The 23,408-nt window shown below is 42.4% G+C and overlaps 2 protein-coding genes across 3 annotated transcripts; one reads left to right on the top strand and one right to left on the bottom strand.

Annotated features, from left to right (window-relative positions):
* Nucleotides 1-1,732: 1,732 nt before the first annotated feature.
* On the top strand, nt 1,733-20,923 carry COQ5 (coenzyme Q5, methyltransferase). Of its 2 annotated transcripts, none has more exons than XM_075996618.1 (7): nt 1,733-1,984; nt 7,405-7,554; nt 9,016-9,237; nt 13,836-13,942; nt 16,966-17,054; nt 17,636-17,747; nt 19,339-20,923. In XM_075996618.1, the coding sequence occupies exons 1-7, from the start codon at nt 1,783-1,785 to the stop codon at nt 19,498-19,500; spliced, it is 1,044 nt and encodes a 347-aa protein (XP_075852733.1). In that variant the 5' UTR covers nt 1,733-1,782; the 3' UTR covers nt 19,501-20,923. The 2 variants fall into 2 exon arrangements, with proteins under 2 accessions (XP_075852733.1, XP_012611983.2); XM_012756529.3 differs by lacking the exon at nt 19,339-20,923 and adding an exon at nt 17,830-19,314 and having other exon boundaries at nt 1,734-1,984.
* DYNLL1 (dynein light chain LC8-type 1) lies at nt 20,828-23,384 on the bottom strand. Its single transcript, XM_020283055.2, has 3 exons — nt 23,217-23,384; nt 22,866-23,003; nt 20,828-21,252 (listed from the first exon to the last, which is right to left on the bottom strand). Exons 2-3 carry the CDS (start codon nt 22,995-22,997, stop codon nt 21,115-21,117), a joined length of 270 nt encoding a protein of 89 aa, XP_020138644.1. The 5' UTR covers nt 22,998-23,003; nt 23,217-23,384; the 3' UTR covers nt 20,828-21,114.
* Between the last annotated feature and the right edge of the window lie 24 nt (nt 23,385-23,408).

Raw genomic sequence — 23,408 nt, 5'->3', positions numbered from 1 at the left:
ATTTAAGAATGAATGAATGGGCCGGGCGCGGTGGCTCATGCCTGTAATCCTAGCACTCTGGGAGGCCAAGGCGGGCGGATTGCTCGAGGTCAGGAGTTTGAAAACAGCCTGAGCAAGAGCGAGACCCCGTCTCTACTATAAAGAGAAAGAAATTAATTGGCCAACTAATATATATATAAAAAAAAAATTAGCCGGGCATGGTGGCGCATGCCTGTAGTCCCAGCTACTTGGGAGGCTGAGGCAGCAGGATTGCTTAAGCCCAGGAGTTTGAGGTTGCTGTGAGCTAGGCTGATGCCAGGGCACTCACTCTAGCCGGAGCAACAAAGCAAGACTCTGTCTCAAAAAAAAAAAAAAGAATGAATGAATAAAAAACATCACGAACTGGGCCCTTCTTGGTCCTTAGTAATCATCCCATGGTCTTTAAGACATGAGTAAGTGTATATGAATAAATCACCTTCTTGGAATTAACAATTTGAACTGGGATAAAGGAAGTTAGATACTAATCTCATGTTTTAAATTTCCTTCAAATGCACTTTATCAGTCTTTGTCCTGCTTTACCTTTTACTGTCTCCTCCACCACACACACACACCCACACACACCGCATGAAATCAGAGAATAGCTACATACTGTTTGGTCTGGGAACTTAATTTGATGTCCCAAAGGAGCAGCACCAAATCCTGAGGTCCATTCTTATATAAAACTAGATGTGGAAGATATATTAAGATGCTTCGATGAACCTTTATTTCCTTTAATAAAAACATGAGAACTCTGAGTATATGGATGAATCGTTTCTTCCTTCTATCATTCTTAAAAGAGAAAGAGAAATCCCAGTGCAGTACTTCCCAAATGGGAGCAGTAGGTGTCCATCTGTCAGGCTATATTAAACCAAAAAAAGACTTTTCATTCAAAATAGTTTCTCCTGTTGGTGCTTCTCCTTGTGAAATATTTACAGGAAACATACATTTAAATTGGAATTAAAGCAGAAACAGACCAGGCCCGGTGGCTCACGCCTGTACTCCTAGCACTCTGGGAGGCCAAGATGGGAGGATGGCTCAAGGTCAGGAGATTGAAACCAGCCTGACCAAGAGCAAGACTCCATCTCTACTAAAAATAGAAAGAAATTAATTGGCCAACTAAAAATATATAGAAAAACTTAGCCAGGAATGGTGGCACATGCCTGTAGTCCCAGCTACTTGAGAGGCTGAGGCAGAAGGATCGCTTGAGCCCAGGAGTTTGAGGTTGCTGTGAGCTAGGCTGATGCCACGGCACTCACTCTAGCCTGGGAACAAAGCAAGACTCTGTCTCAAAAAAAAAAAAAAAAAAAATCTCTGGTAATGGGGGGCCCAGGAATCTGCATGTTAAAGATCAAACCAGGTGATTCCCCTGCACAACAAAGTTTGCAGGAATTGACCCCGTGATGTTGGCGTTTTAAGTACACCATGCCTCAGTATCCCCCTTTCGCACCAGAAAACAAAATTTACTCGATATTTTGTAAATTAGTACTTGATTACTGGTTGCCAGTATTCAGAGACATGGCTGCTGACAGGTGACTGGGGGCTTCCTTTAAGTCCCTTCATTCCTGATGAATTCTATATTCAGAGAGGAAGGGATTTCGGGAACTCAAAGACTAAGGATAAATCTTCGGATCCCAGAGATTACGCATAACTCCTTAACATCAGGTTTCAGGGCGCATTCGGTTAATAATGTCTCAGGCCAGCCGCCGTAGTCCGTCTGGTGATGCAAGCAGCGTACTTTCTAGCCGCTGTCACCCGATTGCCAAGATGGCGGCCCCCAAGAGCTACGCTGTATGGAGCTACTGCGGCCGTGGATGGTCGCGGGCGATGCGGGGCTGCCAGCTTCCTGGGCTTCGTAGCTCCTGGCCCCGGGACCCACTGGGTGTGCGGCTCTTGTCCCAGGAGAAACCGACAACGGAAACGCACTTCGGGTTTGAGACTGTGTTGGAGGAAGAGAAGAAGGGCAAAGGTGAAAAGGGCGAGAGGGCGGAGGGAGGGATCTGACTGTCGCGATCTAGTTTCTTCTGCCCAATTGAGGATTGATTTAACATCCAGTTCGCTCTAATGCTGTTCTCTCTGCAATCTTGAGGTCCAAGGAGTCCCACTTGCCTGACCCAGCAGAGTTTATACGGCCCCTCTTTTTAAACAGAGTAATTATCCCGCCAATTGAGCGTTTATGACGTGTCATACGTCGTACAGACATTATTTCCAATTCTCACTTTAACTTTCCAGTGGTGGATATTGTTATCCCCGTATCACACGTGAGGAAATTGAGACTTAAAAGTTAAGCAAGAACTTGCCCAGTTTAACATAGCTATTACATGGCGGAACAAGTATTCCATCCCAGTTTAGCCTGACTCCAAAGCCATGTTCTTAATCTCTTGGTAAAAAGAGAGGTTATTTTTGATAGAAAGAAACAAGGAAACTGTCTTCTCTGTGCCTCAACTTCCAAATTTGCCAAGTAGGAATAATAGTAACCTTTCTCCTAGAGTTCTTGTGAGGATTAGATTACTTTATGCATGAAAGCACTTTGAACAGTGCATAGCACTTAGTAACTGCTCAATAAATGTTAGATATTGTCAGCACTGTGCCACAGACATGGGAAAGGAAAAGTACTGTTTTTAACTCCTTCTGTATCATTTATAATAAGGTATTATACCCATTTTACAGATAGATAAGGTGAGGCTCTGAGAGGTTCCTTTACTGGGTTCACCCACGAAATAAGAGAAAGAATCAAAAAAAAAAAAAAAAAGAGAAAGAATCCATGGTGAAATTTCCCATCCCTTTAGAGACTACCTTGGGTATTTCCTCAGTATTTCCCTTTAGAGACTACCTTGGGTATTTCCTCAGTGCCTGATGCACATTAGGAGTTTGGTAACTGTTTATGGAGTGAAATAAGTGGAGCCAAGTACGATAAAAGCAAGCATTCATTGAGGGTCTGAAACTTTTTTAAATACTTCACATTAATTCTTTTTTTTTTTTTTTTTTTTTTGAGACAGAGTCTCACTTTGTTGCCCAGGCTAGAGTGAGTGCCGTGGTGTCAGCCTAGCTCACAGCAACCTCAAACTCCTGGGATTTGCTCAAGCAATCCTCCTGCTTCAGCCTCCCAAGTAGCTGGGACTACAGGCATGCGCCACCATGCCCGGCTAATTTTTTCTATATATGTATTAGTTGGCCAATTAATTTCTTTCTATTTATAGTAGAGATGGGGTCTCGCTCTTGCTCAGGCTGGTTTCGCACTCCTGACCTCGAGCAATCCGCCCACCTCAGCCTCCCAGAGTGCTAGGATTACAGGTGTGAGCCACCACGCCTGACAACATTAATTCTTATGAATATAACCCTGTGGTGGTAGGAACTATTAGCCTGGTTTTATAAAAAAAACAAAACTGTGAAACAAATATGTCACTTGCCCAAGATTCTGCTAATAAATGGCAGAGCTGAGATTTGAAATCAGGTGGGTTGCTCCCAAAGCATGTACTCTTACCCAGTATTTAATAACAATAATAATGCCTAACTTCTGCATTGTGCTTTACAATGTGTAATCAACATTTCACACAATGACAAGCAGGGGAGGAGTTACCAACTGAGCTAAATATGGATTCCAGATTGTGAACTGAGATTGCAGTACAGGCAGTCCTTGCTTTGCACAGTAATGCAAAACTGTAGAAATGACCATGAAAGCTGAAATCATGCACAATGATCTTAATAATCAATAGAAAAAAATTATAGTTCCATGACCTTTAAAAGTAATTAACCATCAAAAATTCTCTCAGTTATAAATTTATAGGAATGTGAAAAAAATTTATACTAAAGCTAATATTTATTACATTGTCATTTTAAATTATATTTGATTTAATTAATGTAATTAACATTTTTAAGATTTTAAAATTTAAGCTTAAATTTTTAAAATTAAACAATTTTAATAAAATCAGAAACATTGAGAATTAAATTGTTTTATTTCTTTGTTGAAAATTTACCAAGAGTAGTTTGAACACTGCTACCTTCTTGTTATAGAAGTTACAACAGGGAGTGAGCATCTTTTCTATGCCTTGGCAAATTGCCATACTCCTTTCTAAGTTTTTATCAACTTCTAACTTTATCCTTTGCATTTTCAATGTCATGAAATATCTCTGAGAATTTCTTTTTCTTTTTTTTTTGAGACAGAGTCTCGCTTTGTTGCCCAGGCTAGAGTGAGTGCCATGGCTTCAGCCTAGCTCACAGCAACCTCAAACTCCTGGGCTCAAGCAATCCTCCTGCTTCAGCCTCCCAAGTAGCTGGGACTACAGGCATGCTCCACCATGCCCGGCTAATTTTTTCTATACATATTAGTTGGTCAATTAATTTCTTTCTATTTATAGTAGAGACGGGGTCTCGCTCTTGCTCAGCTGGTTTTGAACTCCTGAGTTCGAGCAATCTGCCCACCTCAGCCTCCCAGAGAGCTAGGATTACAGGCGTGAGCCACCGCACCTGGCCTGAGAATTTCTTTTTTTTTTTTTTTTTTTTTTTTTTTTTGAGACAGAGTCTCGCTTTGTTGCCCAGGCTAGAGTGAGTGCCGTGGCGTCAGCCTAGCTCACAGCAACCTCAAACTCCTGGGCTCGAGCGATCCTTCTGCCTCAGCCTCCCTGGTAGCTGGGACTACAGGCATGTGCCACCATGCCCGGCTAATTTTTTATATATATATCAGTTGGCCAATTGATTTCTTTCTATTTATAGTAGAGACGGGGTCTCGCTCTTGCTCAGGCTGGTTTTGAACTCCTGACCTTGAGCAATCCGCCCGCCTCGGCCTCCCAAGAGCTAGGATTACAGGCGTGAGCCACAGCGCCCGGCCAGAATTTCTTTAATGCAAAATTTTTTGCTGGCATCACTTCCTCTAGGACATCTTCAACCTTTTCATTATAACCACATTTCTCATTTATGTCAGTAAGTTCATCTTCACAAAGTTCCTCTGGCTGGGTATGTAGAGTCCATCCAGTGGCAGCAGTGTAACATTCCTACAGTCATCTATTTCTTCTATAACTCTACTGATGTTCTATTAGAATTTCACTTTGCTGCACTTTTCATTTTTCTTGTCCAATTTTCTCTTTCATTTATCCAGTTATGCCACATGGGTTTATCACTGAGAGATAAGAAGCCAACACAATTACTTGCTTTGCTGTTTACATGCTTTGTGTGTGAATTCAGTAACTGATACACGGTGACCAGCCACCTACAGTCTGTGAAAGAAGTGACATGATGGGTCACTGATCATGCTGGATTTGTGGCCTGAAGAACTACTAGTGAAGTTTGTACTTTATGCAATTATTCACAGTTAATATACCATTGTATTTGAATGGTGATGTTGAGGGACTGATGTTATTTAACTAAACCTCAATAACTGAAATTCATGCATATCAGAACCATGCAAAGCAAGGACTATTTATTTATTTGAGACACGGTCTCACTATGTTGCCTAGCCTGGAGTGCAGTGGCTATTTGTAGGCATAGTCGTAGCACACTGCAGCTTTGAACTCATGGGCTGTAGCAATCTTCCTGTTTCAGCCTCCTGAGTAGCTGGGAGTAAAAGGTGCATGCCACTGCCCCCCACTAGTAAGGATTATTGATACTCAGTGGGTTGAGACTTAGTGTCCCTCAGATACTCCAAAAGATGTTCAGATGAAAAGAGCAAGTTTGGAGATCCCAAGGCAGAGAATAGGCATCCAAGATTCAGTTAAAGAGGGACTCTGTAGTCTGACAGCAGAGGACAGTAACGTTTTGGATTTATGCAGCACATTTCATCTAAGGAACTCAAAGTATTTTCCATTTATTATCTAATTCAGCCTTATGGCAGGGAGGTAGGAAGCTGGTACTGACATACTCATCTTATGGGCAGAGAAACTGAGGTGCAAAGAAGTTAAATATAGGCCGGATGAGGTGGCTCACACCTGTAATCCTAGCACTCTGGGAGGCCAAGGCAGGCAGATCACTCAAGGTCAGGAGTTCGAGACCAGCCTGAGCAAGAGCAAGACCCCGTCTCTACTAAATATAGAAAGAAATAAATTGACCAACTAAAAATATATAGAAAAAATTGACTGGGCATGGTGGCTCACGCCTGTAATCCTAGCACTCTGGGAGGCCGAGGCGGGAGGATCGCTCAAGGTCAGGAGTTCAAAACCAGCCTGAGCAAGAGCAAGACCCCGTCTCTACTAAAAATAGAAAGAAATTAATTGGCCAACTAAAAATATATAGAAAAAATTAGCCCGGCATGATGGAGTATGCCTGTAGTCCCAGCTACTTGGGAGGCTGAGGCAGAAGGATAGCTTGAGCCCAGGAGTTTGAGGTTGCTGTGAGCTAGGCTGACACCATGGCACTCTAGCCAGGGCAACAGAGTGAGACTCTGTCTCAAAAAAAAAAAGAAGTTAAATATAGCTTTAAGAGGAAACTGTTCTGAATGTCTTTGGATAGGTAGACTCTTTCTCCAGCTATACCAGGTTCTTTCTTTTTTTTTCCCAACATCACTGAAGATGACTATACCAGATTCTATAGTCTGTCTTGATCCTATGAAGAAGATTCAGAAGGACCCTCTATGTGTGACTTGCCCTGATTCACAGCTTGCCATCTATCTGCCCACTAAATTGTACCTGAGGTTCTCGGTGATGCAGGCAGAGATGAACTAAGGTCTTTCCATCCATTAGTCATGTGTTTTTATAATGGCTTGTGTTGTCTTTTATTATAATAAGCATGAGAAAAATTCCAATTCCGCCCAACCCATCCTCTAAGAAACAGAAACATCTATTTAGTACCAAGTATATGTATAACATTATTAAAAGGTAGTAGTTCTAGATGAAGATAACTAAGATGGGCTAAGCGTGGTGGCCCACTCCTATAATCCTAACACTGTGGGAGGCCAAGGTAGGAGCATCACTTGAGATCAGAGTTCAAGACCAGCCTGGGCAACATAGCAAGACCTCATCTCTACAAGAAATAGAAAAATTAGCCAGGCATGGTAGTGCATACCTGTAGTCCCAGCTACTCAGGAAGCTGAGGCAGAAAGATCACTTGAGCCCAGGAGGTTGAGGTTTCAGGGGACTATGCTCACGCCACTGCCTTCATGCCTGAGCAACAAAGCAAGACCCTGTCTCCAAAATAAAGAGGATGATTTTTTATACGAATTATTTTTAAGCCTCTTTCTAAAGAGGTAACGTTAAGCTATAGTTTTGGCCATCAATCATTATAGCTCAGCTTCTCCTTGCAAAAACAGGTAATTTCAAGGGGGAAAAAAGCTTCCTTCCATCTGGTTCCACTCAGGGGTTAAAAACACCACCACCAACAAAAGCTTCCTCGTTTTTCATTTAGGATGTTTTCAAGTGAATCCTGTTACTAGCACAATTGTGTGTGTTTCTCCCCTGTCAGTCTATCATGTGTTTGAAAGTGTGGCCAAGAAGTATGATGTGATGAATGACATGATGAGTCTTGGTATCCATCGTGTTTGGAAGGATTTGCTGCTCTGGAAGATGCGTCCAATTCCTGGGACCCAGCTGCTTGATGTTGCTGGAGGCACAGGTAATGTCGAGTTTGATACCCTTGAGAACCACTCACCATCATTTACAGAGATTAGTGTCTCTTGTTGGAATGACCTAGCTTACTTACCATTAGAGTGAAGATGGTCACTGAAAATCAGGATACTTATAACTTCTGAGAAAGGTTTGTACTTTTCTTTTTGACTGAATATTAATCAAAAGCACAGACTATCAGCTTTGTGCCTGTCAATTCTCTAAAATACGTAGGATTACAAAGTAAAAAGACCAGTTTTTGACTAGCGACATTTCACCACGTATATGACCATCTTATCTTTTGTGAGGGAACATTTTTATCTTATTACATTAAGTTTTCTAGGCAGCTTTTTCTGCCTAATCTGCTATGATATCAGGTATCCAAAGCTTAATTGTTTATGCATGGTCCTTTGTTACTTGTTGCACAAATGTCATGGGTTTCTAAACTGCATCTTGGTGTTGTCATTGTACATGTTAAATTACATTAGAGGCTGCGCGCGGTGGCTCACGCCTGTAATCCTAGTATTCTGGGAGGCTGAGGTGGGAGGATTGCCTGAGGTCAGGAGTTCGAAACCAGCCTGAGCAAGAGTGAGACCCCCGTCTCTACTATAAATAGAAAGAAATTAATTGGCCAACTAATATATATAGAAAAAATCAGCCAGATATGGTGGCGCATGCCTGTAGTTCCAGCTACTTGGGAGGCTGAGGCAGGAGGATTGCTTGAGCCCAGGAGTTTGAGGTTGCTGTGAGCTAGGCTAATACCACGGCACTCACTCTAGCCTGGGCAACAAATCGAGACTCTGTCTCAAAAATAAATAAATAAATAAAAATAAATATTATTAGAATTATGGAATGTATGAATATAATGTAATGAGGTGATAATGTATAATAATAGGTAATAATAAATTTCAATAGAATAATCTCTATATTTGAAATATGTTTATGTGTGGCTTTGTTGGTGTGGTCCTCTCCCAAAATGGAAGAACAGAGGACTCTGTGGAGGACAATTTACCACAATCTATCAAAATCTAAAATGCACATCATTAGCCAGGCATGTTGGCTCACTCCTGTAATCCTAGCACTCTGGGAGGCCAAGGCAGGCGAATTGTTTGAGCTCAGGAGTTTGAGACCAGCCTGAGCAAGAGCAAGGCACTGTCTCTACTAAAAATAGAAATATATTGGCTAGACAACTAAAAATATATATAAAAAAATTAGCCGGGCATGGTGGCGCATGCCTGTAGTCCCAGCTACTCGGGAGGCTGAGGTAGAAGGATCGCTTGAACCCAGGAGTTCCAGGCAAGCCTGGGCAACATGGTGAAGCTTCATCTCTTAAAAAAAAGTTAGTGTTGAAATGAGTAGAAACTTTCATTTTCAAACACTCATCCACTCTGGTACCTTTGTTGTTCTTTTGGTTTAGAAAATGCTATTTCTTCCTTTTTGTCTGCATCTTTCCTCCTGTTGGCTTCCACAGGTGACATTGCATTCCGGTTCCTTAATTATGTTCAGGCACAGCATCACAGAAAGCAGAAGAGGCAGTTAAGGGCTCAGCAAAATTTATCCTGGGAAGAAATTGCCAAAAAATACCAGAATGAAGAGGATTCCTTGGGCGGTTCCCATGTCATGGTCTGTGACATCAACAAAGAGATGCTAAAGGTGGGAATGCAGAAAGCCTTTGCTCAAGGACACAAAGCTGGTGAGTCCTACAGAAGGGGGACACAGAGGAAATGTTTAGATGTTTACAAAATAAGATGGAATATGGCCGGGCACGGTGGTTCATGCCTGTAATCCTAGCACTCTGGGAGGCCGAGGCAGGAGGATCGCTCGAGACCAGCCTGAGCAAGAGCGAGACCCCATCTCTACTAAAAAATAGAAAGAAATTAATTGGCCAAATAAAGATATATAGAAAAAAAATTAGCCGGGCATGGTGGCGCATGCCTGTAGTCCCAGCTACTCGGGAGGCTGAGGCAGGAGGATTGCTTGAGCCTAGGAGTTTGAGGTTGCTGTGAGCTAGGCTGATGCCACGGCACTCACTCTAGCCTAGGCAACAGAGTGAGACTCTGTCTCAGAAAATAAATAAGATGGAATATGTAAAATGTTGAAATGCTTTATTTTCCAGCTTTGAAAAACTTATAGATGAGCAAGTGTTGAAGATAATTTGTGTGGTAGAGTACATTTGTGTGGGGCTATATTCATTATTTCACCAACCCATTGAGCTAGAATACCAGCTCTAAGTGATAGGGGAAATAAAGCCCAAGGAGATCAAGAATCTTACTCAAAGTCATACAGCTTTTAAGTGGCAGATCCCAAATTGGGGCAGAGTGTTCAGATCTCAGCTCGTCAACCCTGAGACAGAAATTTTGCTTTCAATTTGTAGCAGCTCCAAGATGACTTCAGCGTCTCATTCCCATTCTTGAGCCTTTCCATCCTATCAGTACTAAGCTGGTTTGATTGATATAGAACTGGAGCTTGGATCTCTTGTAAAGAAAGACTTGCCTTTCAGCCACAAGGAGTACAGATAGCGAATAGCCTCCAACTATTCGCACCAGCAGCCTCTGACTCAGTTTTTAAGCAAGGCCAGGCTCTTTCCTGCAGCCCCCAGCCAATGACTGAGCACTGTGGGGCTACCAGGGCCTGGACATTGCCCAAGCAGGACTCTTTCAGCAGCTAGTCTTTGCTCCAAAGCTCCTTATTGCATAAGCTGAGGCTTTTTATTTTTTAAGACATAATCTCACTCTGTTGACCAGGCTAGAGTGCCGTGGCGTCAGCCTAGCTCACAGCAACCTCCAACTTCTGGGATTTGCTCAAGCAATCCGTCTGCCTCAGCCTCCTGAGTAGCTGGGACTTACAGGCATGCATCACCTTGCCCAGCTAATTTTTTCTATATATTTTTAGTTGGCCAATTAATTTCTTTCTATTTTTTTTTTTTTTTTTTTTTTTGAGACAGAGTCTCGCTTTGTTGCCCAGGCTAGAGTGAGTGCCATGGCGTCAGCCTAGCTCACAGCAACCTCAAACTCCTGGGCTCGAGTGATCCTTCTGCCTCAGCCTCCCGGGTAGCTGGGACTACAGGCATGCGCCACCATGCCCGGCTAATTTTTATATATATATCAGTTGGCCAATTAATTTCTTTCTATTTTATAGTAGAGACGGGGTCTCGCTCTTGCTCAGGCTGGTTTCGAACTCCTGACCTTGAGCAATCCGCCCGCCTCGGCCTCCCAAGAGCTAGGATTACAGGCGTGAGCCACAGCGCCCGGCCAATTTCTTTCTATTTTTAGTAGAGACAAGGGTCTCGCTCTTGCTCAGGCTGGTTTTGAACTCCTGACCTCAGATCTGCATGAAAGTCTTAAAAAACTTTTCCTGCTCTGTCTGTCTTCCTTATCCTTTCATCCTCCCCAAATGTTGCCCCCTTCCTTTTGCACTTCTTCCTCCATCTCAGCATCTGTTTTTCATAGGACCCAACTAATACAGTCAAATAAACACCCATGAACAGTCTCCTCAAACTTTCCTACCACAGTAGATACCAGCAGCAGATAAGCAAGTGACTGCATGTCTCTAGGAGTCCACTGCAAGCTCAAAATGGATGTAGATTTTAGGGCTGGGTGCGGTGACTCATGCCTGTAATCCCAGCACTTTGGGAGACTGAGGTGGGAGGATCACTTGAGGCCAGGAGTTGGGCAACATAGCAAGACCCTGTGTCTACAAAAAACGAAAAAAGGTAAATTTTACATTTGGCTCTCTGCTTAATATTTTAAAATACTTATCCCCCCCCCTCAATTTTTTCAAGTAAAGTGAATGATCCTGGCAGCTGTGCCCCTTTGACCCAGCTGTTCAGAGCCACTACACTGCCCTCTTTCAAGGTGACCGGGCATTGCAGGCAGCCTCTGTGGGAGGAAGTGGTATATAATAAAGAAAAAAAGTCCCTCAGATCAACATCAGCATTTCTCTCTACCTCCTCCCCCACCATGAGTGTCTATGGTTATTTTAGCTCAATTCTTTTCCTCCTCTTTCTCCCACCCCTGCAAGGAGCTGCCTAGATGAACTACAGCCCACTTGGCCCCCAAGATGAACGGCTCTTTTGTTAACCATCAACACTGATCAGAAGGCAGACAGTCACTAGTGTTTTTAGACAAAGGCACTATGTTTCCTTACTCCTACTGATAAGCATTTTTCCCTTGTCTCTCGTGCTTAGCCATAAAGCATGGAAAACAAAGATATTAGCATGATAGGTAACATTCTGTTTCTGAAATCATATGTTCCATGCCATAGCTTACACGTCAAGCTCTTGTAACCACCAAAACAAATGCACCTGCATTGGAATTAAGTGCTGCTTAATACAGTTTTCTTTGTCTTTCTTCCTTGCTTTATCAATCTCCAACAATAATGCCTTTGCAAAAAGCATCATGCAAAAAGTTGAAACTGAGTAGGAGGATCCCATAAATTATTTAATTAATATAAAAGTTAATATGTAAAGACTTTTTTTATGTGTAGCATGGTTATATATTTTATTCATATTATATACGTAGCACTTCCTCCCCAAATGGAAGCTCTGAGGACAGGAACTTTAAAATATATATATTTGATGGATTATATATTTGAGAGAAATTTTAGATTTTAGAAATCCAAATTTTTGTAAAAGTATTAAGAAGAAAGTAAATGTTACCCCTAATTCCAACATCCAGAGATGTCTCTTGATATTTTAATTTTTCCTTCCTTTTTCCTAATCATTTTCTCTTCATAAAGTTGAGAACATCCTGTATATACAATTTAGTATTGTGGTTTTTTTTGTTTTTGTTTTTTTTTTTGAGACAGAGTCTCACTTTGTTGCCCAGGCTAGAGTGAGTGCCATGGCGTCAGCCTAGCTCACAGCAACCTCAAACTCCTGGGCTTGAGTGATCCTTCTGCCTCAGCCTCCCGAGTAGCTGGGACTACAGGCATGCGCCACCATGCCCGGCTAATTTTTTATGTATATATCAGTTGGCCAATTAATTTCTTTCTATTTATAGTAGAGACGGGGTCTCGCTCTTGCTCAGGCTGGTTTTGAACTCCTGACCTTGAGCAATCCGCCCGCCTCGGCCTCCCAAGAGCTAGGATTACAGGCGTGAGCCACAGCGCCCGGCCAGTATTGTGTTTTAATTTACTATTGTAGATTTTTCCATGTCACTAAAAATTGCTTGAAATCATTATTTTTTCATGATATTCACCCATATGGATATTTCATGATTTACATAACCAGTTCACATAACAACCAATTGATCTTTCTTTTTTTTTAATATTTTGCATATAGCACAATTTTGAGACACCCTTATTTGTACTTTTTGCATGCATTTGTTAATTCTTTTTTTTTAAAAAAGCGGATATTTATTTCTCATTCTCATTCCTATAATGTAAAAAGGGAGATTTCTTAGTATAGACATTCATGAATGTTTTTACTGAGTTCATAACCTTGGACAAGTATTTAAACTCTCTAAATCTCAATTACCTTATCTATGAAATGAAGAAAATAATAACCACCTCATTGTAGGAGATAATATACCATCAGCTGTTAAAAACACAGGCTCTGGACTGGGCGCGGTGGCTCACATCTGTAATCCTAGCACTCTGGGAGGCCGAGGCAGGCAGATTGCTTGAGGTCAGGAGTTCGAAACCAGCCTGAGCAAGAGCAAGACCCCATCTCTACTATAAATAGAAAGAAATTAATTGGCCAACTAATATATATAGAAAAAATTAGCTGGGCATGGTGGCACATGCCTATAGTCCCAGCTACTCAGGAGGCTGAGGCAGCAAGATTGCTTGAACCCTGGAGTTTGAGGTTGCTGTGAGCTAGGCTGACGCCATGGCACTCACTCGAGCCTGAGCAACAAAACGAGACTCTGTCTCAAAAAAATAAATAAATAAATAAATAAATTATATATATATATATGTATGTATACACACACAGCTGTTAGCCAGGCCTGGTGGCACATGCCTATAGTCCTAGCTACTCAAGAGGCTAAAGGCTGAGGATTGCTTGAGCCCAGGAGTTCAAGGTTGCAGTGAGCTGTGATCTCGCCATTACACTCCAGCCTGGATGACAGAGTGAGACCCTATGTCTTAAAAAAGAAAAAACAGAAAAAGAAAAAATATATATATACAGCTAATAAATAAATGATTAAATGGCAAAACTGGTATTAGAATCCAGACAGCCTTACCCCAGGACCTGGCCTCTTAACCACAGTGTTCTACACAAAACAAATTCGCCAGGTGCAGGAAAGACAGCTACCCAGACTGAGACCTAGAACTGATTTTCTCTTTCAGGACTTTCGTGGGTATTGGGAGATGCTGAAGAACTGCCCTTTAATGATGACAAGTTTGATATTTACACCATAGCCTTTGGGATCCGGAATGTCACACACATTGATCAGGTATGAATGGCTGAATGAATGAAATTCGCTGTAGATATTTTCTTCCTTGTTAATGCAAAATTAGCATACTAAACATTTTGCCAATTACTTTTAAATACATACATACATTTATATACATATATATATCTCAGAGATTTTTCCATGTCAGTATTTAAAGAGCGCTGGCTCCTCCTTTTTAAAATAACTGAATAGGCCAGGTGTGGTGGCTCATGCCTGTAATCCTAGCGCTCTGGGAGGCCCAGGCATGTGGATTGTTTGACCTCAGGAGTTTGAGACCAGCCTGAGCAAGAGCAAGACCCTGTCTCTACTAAAAAAATAAAAATAAATTAGCTGGACAACTAAAATATATATTTATATATTTAAAAAAATTAGTTGGGCATGGTGGCACATGCCTGTAGTCCCAGCTACTCGGAAGGCTGAGGCAGGAGGTTCACTTGAGCCCAGGAGTTTGAAGTTGCTGTGAACTAGGCTGATGCCACAGCACTCTAGCCCGGGCAACAGAGTGAGACTCTGTCTCAAAAAAATAAAATAAAATAAAAAAATAAAAATAAAAATAGGCCGGGCGCGGTGGCTCACGCCTGTAATCCTAGCACTCTGGGAGGCTGAGGTGGGCGGATTGCTTGAGGTCGGGAGTTCGAAACCAGCCTAAGCGAGACCCCGTGTCTACTAAAAATAGAAAGAAATTAATTGGCCAACTAAAAGTATATACACAAAAAAATTAGCCGGGCATGGTGGTGCATGCCTGTAGTCCCAGCTACTTGGGAGGCTGAGGCAGGAGGATCGCTTGAGCCCAGGAGTTTGAGGTTGCTGTGAGCTAGGCTGATGCCACGGCACTCACTCTAGCCAGGGCAACAAAAGTGAGACTCTGTCTCAAAAAAAAATAATAAATAAATAAATAAATAAATAAATAAATAAATAAATAAATAAAATAACTGAATAGATTACATTTTTGTAGATATTCCATAATTTTACTAGATTACTACATTAATCATTAGTTTGAGATGTTTCTCATCTTGTGCTGTTCAAACAGTTGTCAAGACAAAATTATGGGGCGGGGGAGAATGGGCATTTATTGAAACCTTAAAATCTGTACCCCCATAATATGCTGGAAAAAAAAAAGACAAAATTATAATGAATTTAGTTTAAAAATAACTTCATTCCATAAAATAACATATAATAGAAGTGTTCCAGTGAGCTTAGCAGAAGAGGTTGGTTTTTTTTTTTCAGCAGCACTGTTCAAGAAAAAAAAATTAGAAAAGGTTGGCTTCATAGTCAAAGAAAGGCTGATAAAAGCAAAGAAGCAACGAACAAAGGGCATATCAGTTCATTTAAAGCTACTTTTCTTGTAAGGGGAGACAGGGAGACAAAATAATAGAAAAATTACTGATTAGTTAACTTCAGATTATTTCAAACTACCTTCTTCTGGGTAAAAATTAAATCAGAGGGAACATCATTATCATGTGGATTATATGTAGATTTAAACAGGCCTTGGCCGGGGCGGTCTGGGAGGCCAAGGTAGGGGAATAGTTTGAGCTCAGGAATTCAAGACCAGCCTGAGCAAGAGTGAGACCCTGTCTCTACTAAAAATAGAAAGAAATTAATTGGCCAACTAGTACATATAGAAAAAATTAGCCGGGCATGGTGGTCCGTGCCTATAGTCCCAGCTACTTAGGAGGCTGAGGCAGGAGGATCGCTTGAGGCCAGGAGTTTGAGGTTGCTGTGAGCTAGGCTGACAGCCACAGCACTCTAGCTCGGGCAAAACAGGCCTGTTAAAGAAATTGCCTGTATCTCTTTCTCCTGATTTTTCAGGTCAGGTGACAACTTAGTTTAGGTTTGGTGACATGAAACGTTAGCATGAGTGACTCCATTTTGATTTTTTTTTGAGACAGAGTCTCACTTTGTTGCCTAGGCTAGAGTGAGTGCCATGGCGTCAGCCTAGCTCACAGCAACCTCAAACTCCTTGCTCAAGCAATCCTCCTGCCTCAGCCTCCCGAGTAGCTGGGACTACAGGCATGCGCCACCATGCCTGGCTAATTTTTTCTATATATATTAGTTGGCCAATTAATTTCTTTCTATTTATAGTAGAGACAGGGTCTCGCTCTTGCTCAGGCTGGTTTTGAACTCCTGACCTCTAGCAATCCGCCCGCCTCGGCCTTCCAGAGAGCTAGGATTACAGGGGTGAGCCACCACGCCCGGCCCATTTTGATTTTTAATCTGGTCTGTCAGGGCCTAATGCAGAAACTTAGTCCAAAACAATGGACTTTAACACAATGAGTAATCCATACACATGTCATTTCTATAGTAAAAGCATTTCTGTAAGATAGATCCTTTGGAGTAAAATTTATCAAAGAGAATATCCATTGTGATTTTAATAGATAATTCTAAACTTGCCCTTCAATTTTTTTTTATTTATTTATTCTTTTTTTTTTTTTTTTTTTTTTTTTTTGCGACAGAGTCTCACTTTGTTGCCCAGGCTAGAGTGAGTGCCATGGCGTCAGCCTAGCTCATAGCAACCTCAAACTCCTGGCTCAAGCAATCCTCCTGCCTCAGCCTCCCGAGTAGCTAGGACTACAGGCATTCGCCACCATGCCCGGCTAATTTTTTGTATATATATTAGTTGGCCAATTAATTTCTTTCTATTTTATAGTAGAGACGGGGGTCTCGCTCTTGCTCAGGCTGGTTTCGAACTCCTGACCTCGAGCAATCCGCCCGCCTCGGCCTCCCAGAGAGCTAGGATTACAGGCGTGAGCCACCACGCCCGGCCTATTTATTCTTTTTAAATGGATTCTTTATTCCAGCCCTTCAGTTTAGATTACTCCAAGTAACTACCTCTGGTCCCAATCAGCAGTATGCCTATAGTGTTTAGGATACCTAGGGTTATTTCTGCTATTACAGCTTCCCAATGTAGAATGAACCAGGGATCTGTGGAAAATAATCATTTTTACAATATCTATGGATGCTAGAGCTGTCTTGGCCTCATGGAACAGGACTAAGGAATGTGTCCTGTTCTTTGTCTCACTCAGGCACTCCAAGAAGCGCATCGGGTCCTGAAACCAGGAGGACGGTTTCTCTGCCTGGAGTTTAGCCAAGTGAACAATCCCCTCATATCCAGGTTGGCATTGTGAAGAGGGCTTTATCTTTATTGCCTAGCCAAAGGATTTACACACACACACACACACACACACACACACACCCAAAAAAAGAAAAAAAATTCTAAGAACAAAGGTTTTCCACCTCAGAGTCCCACAGGACAATGTCACCTCAGAGGTCAACCAGTTCTGAATGGCAATTCCTAGGCCAGAAGAATCTCAAGCCAGGCCCAAGTTGGCCTCATAATATATTTTGTTTGACTCATGTGGCATTATAAGAAATTGACTTAGAGTTCCATATTTAAAAATCAGGGAATTTTACATAAAAATCTAGATTTCCATCTTCACTTGAGAAAGCAGATACATGGTAACCCTGGGTAGGCCAATGTTCCCACATGCAGTAGTAGAGCTGAGTAGTAACTGCCCTTTCTCCACTTTTATACTTTCTGAACTGTACCTGTCACCACACCTACTCCACTTCACTTACTTCAGGTATTTGTTTGATCCCTATAGTCCTATGAGTTTGGGACTCCTTCTTGCTTCTTATCTAGGGGAGAAATCAGGGGATATTCAATCTTAATCTTTTACTTTTTTGTTTGCTTAGGCTTTATGATCTATATAGCTTCCAGGTCATTCCTGTCCTGGGAGAGGTCATTGCAGGAGACTGGAAGTCCTATCAGTACCTCATAGAGAGTATCCGAAGGTTCCCATCTCAGGTACAAAACTTCTATAGCTTAAAACAAAGACCTTAAAGTTGAAATCCAGGCAATCCTTGCTGTATCTTTCCTTGTGTTATAGGAAGAGTTCAAGGAGATGATAGAAGATGCGGGTTTCCACAAGGTGACTTATGAAAGTCTAACATCAGGCATTGTGGCCATTCATTCGGGCTTCAAACTTTAACGCCTTTTCTATGCTGGAGCGTAAACCAGTCACATCCTGTTGAAAGCCTGGAACTGAAGGATAATCTTGCAAATGAGACAGCAGTCGAGCATCTCCTTTTAAGGATATGTGCCTTGGACTCATGTTCTGAAGTGACCAATCTCAAAGTGGGAGAAACAAATGCCTGTCACTTTTTTTTTTTTTTTTTTTTTTGAGACAGAGTCTCACTTTGTTGCCCAAACTGGAGTGATTGCCGTGGCACCAGCCTAGCTCACAGCAACCTTAAACTCCTGGGTTCAAGCAATCCTGCTGCCTCAGCCTCCCAAGTAGCTGGGACTACAGGCATGCGCCACCATGCCTGGCTAAGTTTTTCTATATATATTAGTTGGCCAATTAATTTCTTTCTATTTATAGTAGAGACAGGGTCACGCTCTTGCTCAGGCTGGTTTCGAACTTGAGCAATCTGCCCGCTTCGGGCTCCCAGAGTGCTAGGATTACAGGCGTGAGCCACCAAGCCCGGCCTGCCTGTCACTTTTTACAGCTTACATTAGTTGCTGCATCAGGCTTTCTCCCAGAGGTATTTGGTCTGTTTTTTTGCTCAACTCTTGCTAAATTTCTCTTGGCTGTGCAGTATGTGGTTAGGGTAAAACCAGCACTAAAGCACAGTTTGGAACTGTATTTGTAGCTTCTGTACTTGTGCTTTCAGAGGGACAATGGATCATTGAACCCAATGATGATTTTAACCAGAAAACTTAACTGTACCTCAATCAACCTTTCAGCCTAGGACTGAGTCTAGGGCCAAAAGCCAAGGCCCAAGTCAAAGGGCTAACAGTCACTACTAGAATTGTGTGCTGAATCAGTAAATGAGTTTACAATTTGGTGGTATTTGCCATTTTTTTCTTAAAGGATGGTAAAGGAAATACATTTTTCATCATTCTTTTAGTCATCTTCTACTAAAAGCTGCTATGTGTCTTATCATAAAGAAAACCACTCACTAAATCCTTGTTGAAAGAATAAATGTACCAGCAAACTCTTGCCTTCATGCCTTATATAGGGCGCTTCTTTGTCAGAATACATTTGAAGGAAAGGTTTTATAGCAAAAAAAAAGAGTTTGAAAACTATTTGTGTAGCCTCTTAGCCTCTAACCTCCTCCACTACTCGGGTATGGAGCTGGGCAGAGCTTGTCTCCTTACTACTGCCCACTGTTTGATGTTAAAGTGAGGCCTTAAGTATTTTGTGTAGATGAAACTTTAGGTTTTTAAGGGGCACAGTAAAAGGATCATTTATATACCTTCACTTAGCAAGATCTCGCCCTCTCACTGAAAAGTTTCCAGATATAACCAGCTATATGCAACTCTCTCAAAGAACAGTAGCTAAGAGCATTTAATAAATGCTTACAAAAACTTTTAGCTTACATTTTTTTTTCAGCCAGCTGGAGCCTATTGGCCTTTGAAATTAACAGGAGGGAACAGGCACTGGAAGGAACTTCATAAACCAACAACCCAGTCTTACCTCCATAGGAACGTGACTTTCTCACATCTGAATCAAAAAATAAAAGTTAAAAGCTGCCAACCTCCCAATAGTAGATAATGGGCCAGATCAAATTCAATCAGAACCCCCAATGTCTAGCTATATGGACTCGAATCACTCTGGGGTCTGTTGCTGGAGACAGATCATCTATTTGGAGTAGGGCTAATTGGACAAGATATAGTTTCAGAGGCCAGATTCCTGTTGGGCTTCAAACCGAAATATAGCCAGGTCACTGAAGAGGGAAAGGGGATAGCAGAAAGATGAATTATGGCAACATTTTCAGTCTGTTTACATAAATATGAACCTAAGTTGCCCCAGTTGCAGTCTCCTATTTGTTCCACAGTACCTCATCCTTCTTTCCTATAGACAGCAGGGGAAAACTGCTGATAGTAAAATGAACTTTTTGTACCTCTACCCCGAAACCCTTCCAGTCCTAATGTGGGACCCTAAAACCTACTAGGACCTCTAGCATCACTAGGTCCCCTAAAACCACAAGTTCTGGGGAAGTAAAACTTCCAAGGTTACTGTCCTAATACTCTTTTTAAAAGGGAAGTCATCAACTATCAAATTTATCACTTTCTTCTATACAGCCATAGCCTGGCTGCTCAGAAATCCCAAAGGCATCTTACAAATCCAAAGGAAAATTACACATACAAACTAGAAACCAAGACCCTTCTTGTAATTTCCTAAGATGGGTGTGGATTATTTCAGCCTCTGCCATATTTCCTTCTACCTATAAAAGCTAAATCAAATCTGCCATATTTGCTTTTCTTCCTAAGACTGCAATCTTCCCCAAATCTATAGCAGGAAAACTTTGAAGTTTATTCATAGCTTTGAGTCTTTTTAAGGAAAAAGCTTCAATTCACATTTGTTAACCAGTTTCTGACCACAGCTAATTAAGACACAGCAGGTTAAAAATATTAATTCCCACAGACTTTAAAAAGTATGGAAAGCTGCTGCTCCAAAACTTTTTTTCCCTTTTAAGACCGTCTTCATTCTAGGCAGAGGATGGGGATAACCTGGAGTCCAGCAATGCACTTCATTTCCATTTGACAGCCACAGAAAGCTTAAAGGAGTACTACTTACACATCCACCACCACCACCTGAGCCCAAAGGCCCAGAACATTCTATAGCAATTTAACAAATATCCTCAAATGTTTTTTTCACATTAGGACTAATTAATCTGAGTTTGTCATGTATTTTTCAACATGCACAACAGTTGCAGGGTGGGTAATTATTGGAAAGACTCAAGAATACTGAAATGGCTAGTCTACTGTATCCCACAGAATCCTTAGAGACTTCTATAAGGACTCATCTCCACCAATTTGCTCACCTTATCAAGTGACCATCTTCAACCCTCAGTGATTTGAACAAATTCACACACACATACACATCTGCAACAGATTTATTTTTTAAAGGAATGGATTTTGAGAGAAAAAAACATGGGGCAAAATTATGGAATAGAAAATAAATACAAATGTAAGCTGTTTTGCTAATTATTTTATAACCACAACAAACTAGTACAGAGAATGCCCTGTACAAAACACAATAAAGGTTCAAAGATCAAGGTGTTCCCTTCACAAGGCTGAAAATTTCAGTCTCTGGTATTTGGAATTTAGGCTACAGTCCTTGTTTTTTGGATGGATCACTGGGTGTGTGGCACAGTCCATGCTTTTAACCAGATTTGAACAGAAGAATGGCCACTTGGCCCAGGTAGAAGTAGATGAAGTGCTTGGTTTCATGTGTCACATAACTACCGAAGTTCCTCCCCACAATGCAATGCCAGGTGGGATTGTACTTCTTGTCAAACTCCTGGGAAAGAGAAAAAAAAACTGGAATTTTAGTGATCCAAGGTAGGAGTCTGCCTCCTGGATAAGCCAGAGCCTCTAGGGGCAGAAAGGGAAGAACGTTAGTATCTGCAAATTCTTACAATGAAAGAATCAGACACCCATGTTTGGACTGGGAAAAAGAAGTATATTAAAAAAAAAAAAAAAAGAATGAAAGAATGTTCCCCAGCTCCAAGTCGCCTACACAGCGCATTAATGCAAACATATTTGTAGTCTGAACTAAGATGAATAGGAGCTGTGAAGGTAAGAGGCAGAAAGGTCAGCCTCAAAGACAGGGTTAATGGTAATTACATTTTCTATAATATTCTTCATCGACAGCAGATGACATCAACAGTTGTAGTTTATCATGTTCTTCTGTGTAAACAGAACTACCCTACTATATTTGCTATGATATACCCTACTATATTGCTATTTGCTATGATACCCAGATACAATAAAGTGGTAAAAATCTAGCCCCAAATACCCAGTTGAACCCATTCCTCATCACAAAGTTGATTTAACTGAATCAAGACTTCCAAAAGGACAAAGGTTCAATTAGCACCATACACCAAATGGTTTAATTTAATGAAAATTAAATTTACAGGGGCACTTAAGCACTCCATTGTTCCTACAAAAAAAAAAAAAAATGCTGAAAACAGAATCTGACAGGCAACCGGCCTAATTTTATCCTTAAGTATAATTCAAATAGCCCTCCTCCTCCACAGGTATCTTGATGGTGCTAATCTACTGGCTGGTTCACTAGGTTAGCAAGTTGCAGGAACTCTTCACTATTTTCCCCACTCCAAAGGGCAGTGGGGACTAGAATGCCTGTGTAGGCAGGGGCCAAAGGAAATCTTTCTTTATAAAAATTCTTATGAGTCTTTGTGGCGAATTACACAAAATTTGGCAACTCTTACATTGCCTGCAGTGAGAAAACCATTTAAATCTGTTAAGAGGAGTAAACGTTCTTACGAGCTATATGCACACACTGCTGCGTTTGTCAAAAAAGGTATTTATTTCTGTTCCATCTGAAGTCTTTCATCTCTCCATTCCCGACTGGAACCCTCCTCCCACGGCTTAGGCTGCCAGCTTCCTCTCCTTCCAGAAAACATTGCTGGATAAGTTGGCAGTGCTGCCAGCATTCTACAGACTGCCATTTACCAAGCCCCTGGCCCAGCCCCCAACCCCCACCACCACCCACTTTCCCGCAACTGCCGACCGACTCCCCACTGGAAGGCTGGCAAGACCTCCTTCCAGCCCGGCTGGAAACACCCACGCAGCTCCCCCCTCCGGAACACCCAGATGGATCCTGGGCGCAGGAATCACACAGAAGGGGGAACCGCTGCTCCCTGATCTTAGCTACCGTTGCTAGGTGGCGCTTTCACCCCGCGGAGCTGGGTTTAAAAAAAAAAAAACTTCGGGCGCTGAGGCTCTGCTCTTCCAAGAGGAGCGCAAAATTCACGTGCGTCCTTTCTGGAAACCTCCACGCCCCGAGCCTCCCAGAGTGCTCCAGAGGAGCTCTGGGAACGCAGGACCGGAGAGAAGGCACTCCCCGCTCCCAGCTGCGACTCCCCCCTGGCCCCCGCGCCCCGCCCTCACCTTCTTGATATGGGCCGCAATGTCCTTTTCTATGTTATATTTCTCCAACGCCTGAGTAGCGCACTCCACCGAGTCCTGTTGCATCTCCTCCGACATGTCCGCATTTTTGATCACGGCCTTTCGGTCGCACATGTTTACCTGAGGGACAAGGCCCGGGCAAAGGGGTGAGGAGTTTGGGGTGTGGGCCGCGCCACCAAGGCGCCGGCTCCCCACGCCCGCTCGGCCCGCACCACCAGGGACGCCGCCCCCCACCCCACTTCTCCTCAGGAAGCGCCGGCCGCACGGCAGGATAAGGTGTGGGGGGAGAGACCAGGTAGCGAGGACAGCCCTTGGGGCCTTCGAGTTTCTCACCGAGGAGAAGGGGCTAGCCGACTGCAACGGTCTCCTGGGGGAGGTGCTAGCACAGCTCAAGCCCAGAAACAGCTGCGGTAGACACCGAAGCCGTGGCGCATCTAAGCAGCCCCACGCCAGACGCCGCCGCCTAGTGCTCAGGCCCCGCCCGCTCCCGCTGGCCCCGCCCCCAGACGCTCGTCCCTATTGGCT

The sequence above is a fragment of the Microcebus murinus genome, chromosome 22 (assembly GCF_040939455.1).
Source record: "Microcebus murinus isolate Inina chromosome 22, M.murinus_Inina_mat1.0, whole genome shotgun sequence".
Lineage (NCBI taxonomy): Eukaryota > Metazoa > Chordata > Mammalia > Primates > Cheirogaleidae > Microcebus > Microcebus murinus.
The sequence above is the reverse complement of the archived record's forward strand: the minus strand, read 5'-3'. Positions and strand labels throughout refer to the sequence as shown.

Coding starts and splice junctions, on each gene's coding strand:
- DYNLL1 (XM_020283055.2), bottom strand. CDS start 22,997: ATGTGCGACCGAAAGGCCGTGATCAAAAATGCGGACATGTCGGAGGAG. Junction 21,253..22,865: donor TTGCGGCCCATATCAAGAAG/GTGAGGGCGGGG, acceptor TCTCTTTCCCAG/GAGTTTGACAAGAAGTACAA.
- COQ5 (XM_075996618.1), top strand. CDS start 1,783: ATGGCGGCCCCCAAGAGCTACGCTGTATGGAGCTACTGCGGCCGTGGA. Junction 9,238..13,835: donor TGCTCAAGGACACAAAGCTG/GTGAGTCCTACA, acceptor TTTCTCTTTCAG/GACTTTCGTGGGTATTGGGA. Junction 17,055..17,635: donor AACAATCCCCTCATATCCAG/GTTGGCATTGTG, acceptor TTGTTTGCTTAG/GCTTTATGATCTATATAGCT.